Source organism: Quercus robur, chromosome 9 (assembly GCF_932294415.1).
Source record: "Quercus robur chromosome 9, dhQueRobu3.1, whole genome shotgun sequence".
Lineage (NCBI taxonomy): Eukaryota > Viridiplantae > Streptophyta > Magnoliopsida > Fagales > Fagaceae > Quercus > Quercus robur.
In genome coordinates, this window is record NC_065542.1 from 46,965,817 (window position 1) to 46,978,913 (window position 13,097).

The window sequence follows — 13,097 nt, forward strand, 5'->3', positions numbered from 1 at the left end:
GTATTGAAATTATGCCGAAGTATAAAATGTGGGCTTTAAAAACCTATACATTAAATAAATAAATAAATAAAAAAACACCGTCCCAAGACTTGCCTGTGTGTGATTGGATCACTATCTTGGTTTGAATTTCTCTTTCTTTTCACTTTCCAAGTTCCAATAATAGTTAATAGTTCTATCCAAAAAGTCCATTAATAGTAAAAGAAAGAAAAATGCCTTTCATTTACTGGGTCAATTAAATTTCTTGGTCTTTTTTTAAAAGTTTGGTTAGTGGGAAACGAAATTTCAGTGAACTATCCCATATTCCTCTCCGTCTCTTTTACTATAAATGCCCACTTTGCTATATAAATGTTTCTCTCGTTCCACATCTTGTATTGTGACTCTGAAGTATATATAGAGATATAGATTATAGAACAGTACTACCGCTGTTCGTTTTTTGGAGGAGAAAGAAATGGAGAAAGTGATCAATAGACAGAAAGTTCTGCTCCAACATTTACAACCCATTTCTAATTCTTCATCTTCTCCTGAAACAACACATGAATCTGCTGATCTCTCTGTAAGTTTATTTCTATTCTATTCACAACCAGCTTCTCTTCTGTTTGTTTCATTTGTTTTTGAAGGCTGTGATTAATTAAATAACGCTTCTGTTGTGTATGTGGGTCTTAACTCTTAATCTTTTTTAGTTTGGTTATGTAAAGGGTGCATTTATACAAGCTGTTGTGAAACTCAGTTTTGCGTTTAAAATGAATGTTTTTATAAAAAAATTATGGCCTGTACGTTGTATTTTTTGAAAATACATATGGGTTAAAAAGTGTATAAAAATATATATAATATTGTTTAAATATTGAAAACTGTTATTTAAACAACAGTAACATTCGCGCCTTGCACAAAATAGTGTTTTAGGCTCCCAAATTGCTTTACCAAACAGACTCTAATTGTACTTTGTTTTTAACTTTTGATTCATGATTCTATACAAAGTTATATTGTGTGTGTGTGTGTTTTAGTCCTATTTCTATTTGTCTTTTTTTCATTCTTTCTCTCTTTTATTTTAAGGCCTCAATTTGTGCGGCTGGGGACAGTGCTGCATATCAGCGAAAAGCTGCTTTTGGAGATGATGTTGTGATTGTGGCGTAAGTAGTTACTTTAATGGAACAGATTATGCTAAAATTTACGGAAAAATATACTCTCACACTGCTTCACATCAACTATTTCACACACATGTATCCACAATTGATACATGAATGTCCACATTATAAAAATGACCACATGATGACTTCTTGTTATATTTTTCTCTATTATTTTTTTTTTTTTTTTTTTTTTTTTTGGATTTATAAACCATTTCAAATAATAGGGCATACCGTACTCCGCTTTGCAAAGCAAAACGTGGAGGTTTCAAGGATACTCTTCCTGACGATCTACTTGCCACAGTTTTGAAGGTTTGCTGCTTTTTACTAAATTGCAATAGAAATTACTTTCTTTGTAGCTTTGGCAAAAACTGAAGAACATGCTGCTTTTACATAACATAAAAATACCTGGTATAAGTTTGTGTTGATGTCTCTTACGTTTTCACCTTTTAATATGCAATCTAGGCAGTGATAGATAAAACAAACCTGAACCCAAGTGAAGTGGGGGATATAGTTGTTGGTACAGTTTTGGCACCTGGCTCAGACAGAGCAATTGAGTGCAGGATGGGGGCATTCTATGCTGGTTTTCCAGGTAAGGTTTTCAAATTATTTTTCTCTTCAATGCACAGGTTGTAAGTTTAATTTATCTGGGTGATGTAATGTGTGACACTGAAATGTATATTTGCTTGTTCAAATTCAATGTTATGGGACCTGAAGTCAGTCACCAGAATTACAATGTCATAATGAAAATTTTAAAATATATTGTAAGATCAATATTTGAAATCCTAAATTGAGTCTTTTTGTTATCTAGAAAAATGAATGTAAATGTCAGTGTCCAAGGGCTCCGCTTTAGAATTTATTTTGCCTATTTGTGAGTACTTATGTATAATTAATCTGTTTCATCCAGAAACGGTGCCCCTCAGAACTGTTAATCGGCAATGCTCATCTGGCCTCCAGGCAGTCTCTGATGTAGCTGCTTACATTAAAGCAGGATTTTATGACATAGGTATGATTGCATCTGGAGTATGTGTGGCTGTCTTAGTACGACTTCCATTGTTGGCCCTAACTTTCTTTTATTTTCAAAACAGGCATTGGGGCTGGAGTTGAGAGCATGTCAGTTGATACGGTTAACAAGCTTCGCCATATTAACCCAAAAGTATACTCTAACTCTCTTTTTTAAAAATATGTTTGAACCAAGAAATAGTTTCTTCAATTTAATTCTGAAGTACTAACAGGTAGATATCTTTAAACAAGCCAAAGATTGTCTTCTTCCTATGGGTATTACTTCTGAAAATGTTGCAGAAAATTATGGAGTAACACGGCAAGAGCAAGACCTTGCTGCTGTGAGTTCCTAAATTCCATCAATATTTATTAGCCGTTGATGCACTCATCATACTCATTACACAGAATATTTGTAATTCCTTTTATATGTGTGAATAGGTTGAATCTCATAGGCGTGCTGCTGCTGCTTCTGCATCTGGTAAATTCAAAGATGAAATTATCCCTGTCTCTACCAAGGTAAATGCGGAAAATCTATCTTCATGGGTAATTTCAATATTAAATGTTTGTTACTGATGGTTCTTCTGTAAAGATTGTAAATCCAAAAACAGGAGAGGAGATGCCTGTTACAATTTCTGTGGATGATGGTATCCGGCCAAACACAAACATGGCAGACTTGGCAAAGCTGAAGCCTGCATTCAAAAAGAATGGGACCACAACTGCAGGTATCATATGATTCTGTGCTTCTAAACTTTGGTAGTCAGTGTTTTTATATGATTTCTTGCATTGAGAATGTGAATTTTTCTTCATGTCTGTTTTAGGGAATTCTAGCCAGTTGACTGATGGTGCTGGAGCTGTCCTTCTTATGAAGAGAAGTTTGGCAATGCAGAAGGGACTTCCTATTCTTGGTGTTTTCAGGTACATGATTTTCTTCAGAAATTAATAATCTGGATCTAGATAAATAATACATATTTGACGCAACTTGACAATTTTGGCTTTATTATAAACCATGAATTTAGAGATTAGGTCAGTTGAGTTAAATCACAAAAATTAATTTTCCTTCCTAAAACAACTGGAAATAATTTTCCCTGGGACTGTTGAAATTTTCTGTCTGTTGTGAGTGTTTTTTATTTTTATCTTTCCTTTAAAAAAAGTTAAATGACAAATGGAAAAAGACGGAGAGCTTTAAGGAAACAACTTATCCTTTGTTGACTTTTGGACCCATGATGACATGCTGAAGAATCTGGCAAGAAGAAAATTCTATATCAATTAGCAATAACCTTTAGCTTTTAATTGTTGACAAGATGATTCTGTGAAGGAATTTTTAATGTCATATAGGTTTGAAGCACAGTTTTTATGTGGTTTCCTATTACTTCTAGTTAATAGCAACTCGCTAAATGAGCAAATTAAAATAATTTAGAAAGATTAGTTTTTAATTGAAACCTTTTCAAATCTAAGAGTATAATTTGAAACTACTACTATGGTGGAACTAGTAATTTACCCAGTTATTTATTACTTGTCAACGAAATTTAATGTCTTCTGAATGCTCATAAAAGCTTTGCATATGTGAATATTTTGATTTATAGAACTTGAACAAAAATTGTGGTATAATGGATTTTTCTATGAGTAAAGCTTGAAGAATTCCTGCCTTGGATTTGAAGAACTGACGACATAACACATTAAAAATTTTAATGACAAAACTGGCATGTCTGAGTAAAATAATGAGAGTCTTGAGCAAAAATTTTACAGTCTAGGTTGTGAAATTGTTTTCTGGAAACGTTTTTGTCAAAGTAGAAAAATAAAAAGCTTTCTCTACATGTGATCTCATTTCCACTTAAATGTGTCTTCCATAGAATGATAATTTGCTTTGAGCTTTATTGGCTAATTTCTTGATTTCCAAAGTGCTTCCTTTCCTGATTTTGCAATGACCAACTAGCAAAACCAATGAGAATTACAACATACATGTATATTTATTTGGAACTAATAATGCAATTTAATGCTCTGGTTGAAAAAGTAATTAAGGTCCAGAGAACAGAAAGAAAAGAGAAGAAATGCAACTATTGTAGTTATAATAGTAAGTGAATGTGCAAAGTACAATTAATCACAAGACTTGGATTTAGGAAGGGGCAAGTTCTACTTAAAATTGTTAGGTCGATATGCAAAATTTTATTCTGAAAGTATTATTGTATGCATATATATATATATTGAATGTAACATTATTAACATATATATGATTCTAAAAATAATTCTAGATAGGAGTGGAATGAGAAATCCTTATTCTACGATTGATTGTAATTTTCTTTGCAGAATAAGGATGATTCATTCTGCTTTTGTTTCAGGAGTTATGTTGCTGTTGGTGTGGATCCTGCTGTCATGGGCATAGGCCCAGCTGCTGCAATTCCAGCTGCAGTGAAGTCTGCTGGTCTTGAGCTTGAGGATATTGATTTGTTTGAAATAAATGAGGTAATGAGTTTTTATGATGCCTGTAATTCTTTTTTAATTCTCATGGAGTTTTATCTTTTTAAGCTGAGCAATTTTTTCTGTCTTGTTTAGGCATTTGCATCTCAGTACGTATATTGCTATAAGAAATTGGGACTTGATCCTGAGAAAATCAACGTTAATGGAGGTGCAATGGCTCTTGGGCATCCTTTGGGTGCTACAGGTACGAACAATTTCATAAAATACCAAAAACTGTCATCTTTTAATTGAATAATCACCCTATATAGTAAGATTGTTTGCCACTTGCCACTAGAACTCAAGTTTTCAAAATAATAATAATCTATAGTTATATTAGAACGGAGACCTCTTTAAGATCTGGTCCTATGTTGTCAGATTTGAAAGGTTGCTTTTAATTCACAATGATTATCTTTTCTTTTTTCTTATTTACCTACTCCTTTTTAATATTTCCTATTTTACTTACAAATCTCTCATTTATTTTCTTCTCACTAATGTTTGACCTTTGGCTATTTTCTTCCCTCACCTTTTAAGTGTCTCCTCCACTTCTCTTATATCCTAAATTTTATTATTTCCCTTTTTATTCCCTCCACAACTCCTCAATCCTTCTTTAGTTTCTTATTTCTACGGCCCTGACCTAATCCTTCATTTATTTTCCCATTCATTACTTTAACAGTCTTGTTTTTTGTTTTTCCCCTTCACAAATCCCTCAAATCTTTTCTTTATTTTCTTCTCTTAACGATTTTGATATTGTTTTCGGATATTTTTTTTTTCTTTAGATATAGTTCAATTGTTGGAAATGGGACATGGATTTAATTGCTTCTTTATAATATTTGAAAAAGGAATAAAATTCCTATAACAAAATATTTAATGTCTACCTTTTAAAGAAGCATTACACCCAGACACACACATTATACACCTAAATAGTTAATTGAGACTTTCCTTGCATGTGAGTTTTAGTTAGCTCAAAGTCTTTTGCCCTCAAATGAGGGATTTCAGTTTTAATCTCACCTACAGAAAAGGAACATGTTGGTGTCTTGGCTTGGTGCTAAAGAGCAATCATTATGGAACTGATATCATTGGTTTCAAATCCTATCATATCTAAAACAAAAAACAAAAAACCTATGTAAGCATGTACATATTTAAAGAGCAGAACATATGTAGAGAAATGCTGTGATGTGCTCTTAATTTTTGGTAGCTTAGTATGCATTATGGTTTAATAAGTCACCAAAGCTGCCTGATCTGCTTTGTGCTAGGTGCCCGCTGTGTTAGTACTCTATTGAATGAGATGAAGCGTCGTGGCAAGGACTGTCGCTTTGGTGTGATCTCCATGTGCATAGGTCTTCCTCTCTCTCTCTCTCTCCCCCCCCCCCCCCCCCCCTTCCCCGAGAATGTATATGAACTATTGAGATTTGGACTAGTTTATATTGGTATAAATTAAACGTTTCCACCCTAAACTATCACCCTGATTGAACTAAACCCCTAAACTATTAAAATGCACGATTGACCCCCCCCAGTTTTTAAAAATATGTTACACTTAACTCTTGTTGCCTATTTTGCTGTTAAGTTTAACAAAATTTAGCATTGAAAGACCAATTTATTCCTCAACCGTTTCTTTGTTTTGGAGAGAAGGGTAAATTGGTCTTCCAATGCTGAAATTCGTTATACTTTTAATACCAAAACAGACGGTAAAGGAGACATTGTAACAGAGTTGTAATGTAGGGGCTGTTAATCATGTGTTTCGATAGTTCAATGGGTCAAATGTAATCGGGGTGATAGTTTAGGGTGGAAAATTGCAATTTACCCTTTATGTGATGGAATTGTGGAAAAACCTGGGTAGGACTCAGTCAACCTAGTTGAAGTCACAAATAGGCCTGGGTAAACCTAGTTGAAGTCAAATTCTCCTTCTCTCTTTGCTTTCTGGACCTTGAGTATGGTTGTCACAAGGTCCCACAAGCACTAAGGCTTCAAGAAAGGGCAATGAAGTCACAGGTTAGTTCATTTTGTGCAAGTGGGCGTATGATAAGGAAAGCTTTTCCAAATGTTCCAGTAAATCAGACCAACAGCAGAGGGCCTCATTTGGCTGGTTGTGGTCAGAGAATAGAACTTTATTGTACAAGAGCCAGACAAAAACTCCTGCAAAAAATTCAGCATAATTTAGGTAAAATTGTGAAGGCATGTGAACTAATCACATGGTGGACCCTAGTCCATTTCTTAGGTTAGCATATAAGGAGCCGATGTGATAATTATTAGTTGTTGGGGGTTTTATGATGTACGAAGACTTAGCTGTTTGTTTATGCTTATATAAAGAGTGATGCTAGTAATACTAAGTCTTACATACTATCACGTCACCGATCACAAAAAAATAATTTAAACGTTCATATATTATGTTGTTTAGGTGAAACAAATTATATTCTTTTTACATTGTAAGTCTTTCTTAGCTTCCTTGAAGCAACTACTAATACAGGTGTATGTGTTCTTGGTGCAGGCTCTGGCATGGGGGCTGCAGCTGTTTTTGAAAGGGGAGATTCTGCGGATGAGCTACGTAATGCTAGAACAGACTTCAAAAGTGGCAATCTTCTATCAAGGGATGCTCAATAGATGCTCTTTTGGCATCTTTCTATTGTTTCAGGCATGCCTTGTTAGAGGTCAAAAAGCACAACCACCTCACTGGACTGCTGCAGATCCGGAAGTAATAAATTTGTCCCACATTGTTAAAATGAGTTTACCAAAAATAAAGTTTCACTTTAATAATTTGTAGGAAGTTTGATTATTTAGACCGGATGGAATCATGGATGCTTTTTATGGGAATAAGGGATTTAAGAGAGAACATAAAATAAATAGTAAATAAATTTGTTCATCAAGTTTTGCAGCAGCAAATGACAATGTTATCTAACCATGGATACAGGCTTCTATTGAATGAATCACTATTGTATGCTTACTGTGAGTCTCTTTTCTGTTGGATGCTACTTGTTAGCAGTTGAGAATTGCAGTTCTTTTTTCTAATAAAGGGAGTCAAGCCCCAGTAGTCGGGATATTGTTACACGCCTAAACGTAAAAACAATACAGATTGAAGTTCGTAGTAAAATAACTTTTTCCAAATGAGGATAGAAGTAAGAGTCAATCAAGTGGTGCTTGAGTCTTGAATAGCTTTAATCTCCCTTTTTTTTCTTGAGAGAAGGTTAGAAATTTTTTTCATAAACATAAAAGTGATTGTACATCATTTAATAAAACAGCAACGAAACAAGAGATAGGTCCTCTTACTATCCAGATATTAACAAAGCATTTTTATGGTCCTTAACTTCCAAGAATTCTCATTATCTTATGAGCATTTTATGGGGATGGAAATAATTAGGGCTCTCTAGTTGGTTGGATCACTTGACCAAACTGATCAGACCCGACCCGACAAGCGACAGGTAGCTTCGAGTGAATTTCCCTGTTATTAGTGGGTTACTTGTGTTAAAACCCAAAAATATTGAATCAAGTGTTGATTGGTATAATTTGCAACTAGAAGAATCCGACTCAATCTCTTACTCTTCATCCGTTAGTACCACCGTTGCAACACTTGTTCGTCTCTATCACCAAATCGCCTACGTTGCCGACTCATTGTCATGATAGATTGGTGGGCTGAGTTTTATGTCTCTCTCTCTCTCTCTCTCTCTCTCTCTCAAAGTCATAGATATGGGGGTTGTGGTCTTGTTCATGCTATTAGGATTGTGGTTGTGTGTTGTTTAGGTTTTTGTTCTTTGAGTTTGATCTCTTTGTTTCTAGTTTGATCTCAGTGGGTTTGATCTTTCGGTTTATGAGTTTAATTTCTTTGGGTTCGATCTCTCTATTTTTGGATTTAATTTCTACCATCCACTCAAGCTCGATCCGACTCGACCAATGGTTATTGGAGGTTGGTAGTGGGGCTCTCCTACCACTCATCATGAGTGGATTGGTTCCGAGTTGAGTCCAAAACCAATCTGTGGACAGCCCTATAAATAATAAAAGGGTTTTGTGTTGGAGTTGAAGGTTTTTGAATCTTGAGAGGGATTAGAAATGTATAGTAGGTGGTGAGATGTATTCCCTTTTTATGTCCTGAATTTTCTCCAAAAAATGAGTTCTAATGATTTTTTTTTTTTTTTTTTTTCACTTATATAGATAAAGAACAAAGAAAGGCCACAACCCATCTCAATCTTCTAGAGGAAAGACCCAAGGAGAAATAGAAGAGATGGAAATGGGCCCATCCTAATTACAAAAATCAACCCATCCAAAAAATGGGCTCCCTTAATCTAGTGTGCAAGTTTAAGGCTAGCAAGATGTCAGTCAAGGCTTCTATTTACCAGCATTTTGCTAGAAACATTCAGTGTCATACCCATTAAGGAGTATTGACCACTTGGTTAGCCAGACTTAAATATAGTAATTGGATCAGCTTTCAAAATAAATTGACTAAAACTTTCCCTAGATTGCTTTCAGTTTTGAAGGCCAAGCATTGGGGCTAAAGATATCTTTTGTGGCAAGTGCCTGCATTCACATTGTAGAAGCAGTCTTTGAATTAAGGCCTGTTTGGTTGAATTGTTTAAACAACAATTTTCATTAATTAAACAACACAATACATATTTTCACAACACTTTTTCACCCACACGTATTTTCACAATACTTAAACAATGTTACTATAACAACATTACCAAATAAGCCCTAAATGTTCAAAAAGAAGTGTTGTAAACAAAGGTTGACACCCGGAAAGAAAAATGTTCATAAAGCTTCCTTAAGAAGGTATTGGCATCTTTTGCCTTCAATGGTAGGCTAGTTTTATTTTGGGGAGGTGGGGGGTGATGATAGGTTGCACTATTTAAAAATACCTTTTTGTTTGCAACCACCCAACCATTTATTCCATTGAATTGAGTCCCTTCAAATCAGTTAGAGAAGGTAGCAAAATGTCTTAAAGAACGAGCAAGGATATTTCATCTACGTGGTTTAGGTGGTAACAGCATGCACAGTTGACACACGCAAAGATATGACCGTGAAATCTCCTAATTTCATGCGTGCAGGAAATGTTTAGAATCTCCAAAAAACTTGGGGCTTCAATACATTAACATTTATCCAAAATGCCTCTCCAGCTACGTTTTTTGACATGACAGTTTTGGGTATTTCATCAAACTGCATATTTTCATTTTCATATTGGGCTCCCCCTTATTCTATTTTATGTCCTCTTGGTTACAGCTTCCCAAATTGGTAATACAATCAGTATCTGACGCAATAGTAGAGCCGCACATTAAATATGATTAGCAAAACAAACTATTAGGACAAACACAATCCATCATAATCCATAATCATTGACAAACCCACCACCATTATCTAACAACCATGCTATCAAGTGAATAACAAAGTGGTGGAAAAAAGAGCATCTTAGTGGTCCGAATTCTCATTAAAACAGAGTTATCTGACCCAACCACAGTAGAAGAGGAGGAAATTAATAACAGAGTTGAGGTCAACTGCACTCATTCTGGATCAGGCGAACCACCAGGGACCAGCTGCATTCCAACAAAAGAATTATAACAGCGATTTAGATAATTGAAACTCTATATATATATATATATATATAAATATTGCATTTTCACATTATGGCTCCATTTAAATTTTATTAAAATAGGAGCAGCTAACTAAGGCTTGCAGGAAAAAAGTTTAAAAAGCATACGATTTATGCTTTAAGATGAAATGTTTGGGATGCTGAAATCATTGTTTGTATCAATGATAGAGGAAATAATTCTACAAACTTGAATTCAAAAATAAAATACTCTTTAAGTATAATGAATAAAAAAAACCCATCATATCTCACTTACAATAGCAATGTTGTTTCCATTTAGTAAAATCTGATCAAGCTTTGTTATCCGTCTCCCTTCAGCAGTGATCTCACTGCAACACATATATAGAGCCATAAAGTGATTAATATAACCTCTGTAGTTGTCCACTAACAAATAAAATATAAATTTTAATTTCAAACAGGAAAAGAAACTCACACTGAAGCTAAACATGTTGGGTCAACAGTATTTTTAAGAGAATAACCCTAATACAATCAATCTCCACAGTATTTTTAAGCTAAACATGTTGAATTATGAGCTCCCATTTTTCATCCAAAGATCAAGTACCCCAGGTTAAGAATCCCACCTCAAAGTCTGCTTCCCTTTCATCCACACAAAAAGTACAGTCTGTGGTTGACCTAATACAATCAACCTCCACCAAAATTTTAATATTTCAGACTCAATCTACACCACCTTAGATTTATTTGATAGCATTTGGGCGATTACCTTCAATAACAACTTTTTGATCAAGGGAGCTCATATTTCAATCATGTTATCCTCTGATGTCTAAACACCAAAGGATTGGACAAAGTGGAAAATGAAGCATCAATAATCCCCTACCGTATCAAACTTCACAAAGAGTAGCTAACTAAATTGAAAGACATCATGTGAAGGGTGTCGCTAAACTCAATGACAGGTATATAATACAGTTTATTTTCATGCCACAGTCCACACACACACCAAAACAAAACAAAACAAAACAAAAAAACAGATAAAATATATTAAGGTCCAGAGACCCCATACCACATGCACTCTCTTCTGTGGAATCTAAAGATACCCTAAAAATTTATGCTTCTTTTCTACTACATAAAACTTCTTAAAAAAATCAACAAGTAAACTTTCATATGAAAATCATAAGACAGGATTTCTTGCAATTGCAAACCACCTACTATAGCATGATCCTGCAAAAAATCAGAAAAGGACAACCTGCACAGGGGCTAGACTGAAAATTGCCATGTGGAAGAAATACTTTAATGATTATAAGACAGGATCAAGATGAAGTAAGATCTTTTTTTTTTTTTTTTCTTTTTTTGCCTGGCTTTTGACATATTACGCACACAAGATAAGACAGTTACAAAACTTCCAATTTGGAGGCAAATTTTACAGTCTTTATTTATATAAGCAAAAATATCAGGTGAAAACCTTAAAATTTGGAGGAGCAGTGGAAGAGAAGAAGGAGAAAAGGTAAAATCTCAAATAATTGAAGAAAACAAATGCCTTCCAAACAGGATTTTCTAAAAAGGGCACAACAAAACAGTGAATACGGCTTAACACAGAATTCTATATTAATCTATGAGATTGACTATGGAATTCTGTACATTTACCATAAAGTGAGTATCCTTCCACTCCTTTTCTTGCTAGGATTTGAAATCATGTATAGTGGAAAGGAGCATTTGCCTACTGACATAATAGATAGGGAGGCTAAAACCAAAGATCTATAGTTGTTTGCAAACTCTCCAAGAAGACAGGTAAATTATCACCTCCATTATCTTGTTATTTTTTAAAACGATAAGTCACACACACCTAGCGGCTCTTGAACCCACGACCTCACCCTCCACCCCATCATTATAGAAGGAAGAATACCGACCATTTTAGATACTTATAATATATCATACAATCGTCAATGAGCACTAGCTAAAATCAAACCTCCTTTGGGTACAAACTTGGTTAAACTTCACTCAATATCTTTTTTTTTTATTGGATATGAATTTTGAAAAATCCATAATTGGATTACATTTTCTTCTTATATCTTCTTCAATACTTGCAAAATTTCTAGAACATCAAATATTAATAATTACGTACAAAAAATTAAGTATAAAAAATAAGTTTATGAATCATACAAGTAAATAACATCGGATTGGTACAACATTGGACATGTGTGTTAAGAAATTAGAGAAGGGCATACTATTCAGTGACGTCTTCGAGGACCATGTTGACATAGACATCGAAGCCCCTAAGAGTACCAACGAGCTCCTTGTCTCCCTTCATTATCACCCATATCTTAGACCCTATGCACCTGTCAATGAGCTCTGAACACAAAAAGGAAAAATAAAAGTTTTCATTTTCTATTGGTTTTCTCTTAATAGAAAACACAGAGAGAGAGAGAGAGAGAGAGAGAGAAGAGAGTAGGACCTGATGGTAACAGCTGTGAAGGATTGTTGGCCATGGAGATAGTTGAATATTCAGATAAGGATGCTGCTGGCAATCAAAATTATAATTTAAACCCCAAACCAAAAAAACCCTAATAAATAAATAATATGTAATCTGAGAGAGTAACGAAGAAAAAACACTCAAAGTTACCTGAAATTGGGTTGCTAATGCCGCGGGGCCAAACGCTCTCAACTGAGAAACAAAAGAAAGACAAACTCTCCAGTAAGAGTAGGTGGTGGTAAGGCCTCCCTCTTCTCTTTTTAAATTTATAGGAGCTAAAAATTGAGCTTTTTAACCCCACAAAAAGTTACTTTATTTATTTTATCTATAGATATGCTATAGCAGTAGGTCTATTTTAACTTTTAACATAATAAAATAATATAAATATCACAATAAAATAATATATCTTCTACAATAAAATAATATATTCTACAAAAAAAAAAAATCCACAGCTCCATCCACAACCACCTATACCATCAGCCCACCACCATCACCGGCCACAACCACCACTCTACTTTGGCAACCACAA

At 34.4% G+C, this 13,097-nt stretch overlaps 2 protein-coding genes across 3 annotated transcripts; one reads left to right on the plus strand and one right to left on the minus strand.

Moving 5' to 3' along the window:
* The first annotated feature begins 98 nt into the window (after positions 1-98).
* On the plus strand, positions 99-7,515 carry LOC126698747 (3-ketoacyl CoA thiolase 1, peroxisomal-like). The gene is made up of 14 exons (XM_050396167.1): positions 99-553; positions 1,051-1,127; positions 1,349-1,433; positions 1,587-1,713; positions 2,029-2,127; positions 2,210-2,277; positions 2,357-2,464; positions 2,562-2,639; positions 2,713-2,845; positions 2,942-3,038; positions 4,460-4,583; positions 4,674-4,782; positions 5,831-5,914; positions 7,063-7,515. Exons 1-14 carry the CDS (start codon positions 449-451, stop codon positions 7,173-7,175), a joined length of 1,407 nt encoding a protein of 468 aa, XP_050252124.1. The 5' UTR covers positions 99-448; the 3' UTR covers positions 7,176-7,515.
* Positions 7,516-9,819: 2,304 nt separating this feature from the next.
* On the minus strand, positions 9,820-12,845 carry LOC126698750 (sm-like protein LSM5). 2 transcript variants are annotated; one of them, XM_050396170.1, is made up of 5 exons: positions 12,719-12,845; positions 12,551-12,613; positions 12,324-12,447; positions 10,400-10,472; positions 9,820-10,090 (listed from the first exon to the last, which is right to left on the minus strand). In XM_050396170.1, the coding sequence occupies exons 2-5, from the start codon at positions 12,582-12,584 to the stop codon at positions 10,058-10,060; spliced, it is 264 nt and encodes an 87-aa protein (XP_050252127.1). In that variant the 5' UTR covers positions 12,585-12,613; positions 12,719-12,845; the 3' UTR covers positions 9,820-10,057. The 2 variants fall into 2 exon arrangements, with proteins under 2 accessions (XP_050252127.1, XP_050252126.1); XM_050396169.1 differs by having other exon boundaries at positions 12,551-12,616; positions 12,719-12,832.
* Positions 12,846-13,097: the final 252 nt, after the last annotated feature.

Coding starts and splice junctions, on each gene's coding strand:
- LOC126698750 (XM_050396170.1), bottom strand. CDS start 12,584: ATGGCCAACAATCCTTCACAGCTGTTACCATCAG. Junction 12,448..12,550: donor TTCACAGCTGTTACCATCAG/GTCCTACTCTCT, acceptor TTTTGTGTTCAG/AGCTCATTGACAGGTGCATA. Junction 10,091..10,399: donor ATGGAAACAACATTGCTATT/GTAAGTGAGATA, acceptor GTTGGAATGCAG/CTGGTCCCTGGTGGTTCGCC.
- LOC126698747 (XM_050396167.1), top strand. CDS start 449: ATGGAGAAAGTGATCAATAGACAGAAAGTTCTGCTCCAACATTTACAA. Junction 1,714..2,028: donor ATTCTATGCTGGTTTTCCAG/GTAAGGTTTTCA, acceptor TGTTTCATCCAG/AAACGGTGCCCCTCAGAACT. Junction 3,039..4,459: donor CCTATTCTTGGTGTTTTCAG/GTACATGATTTT, acceptor CTTTTGTTTCAG/GAGTTATGTTGCTGTTGGTG.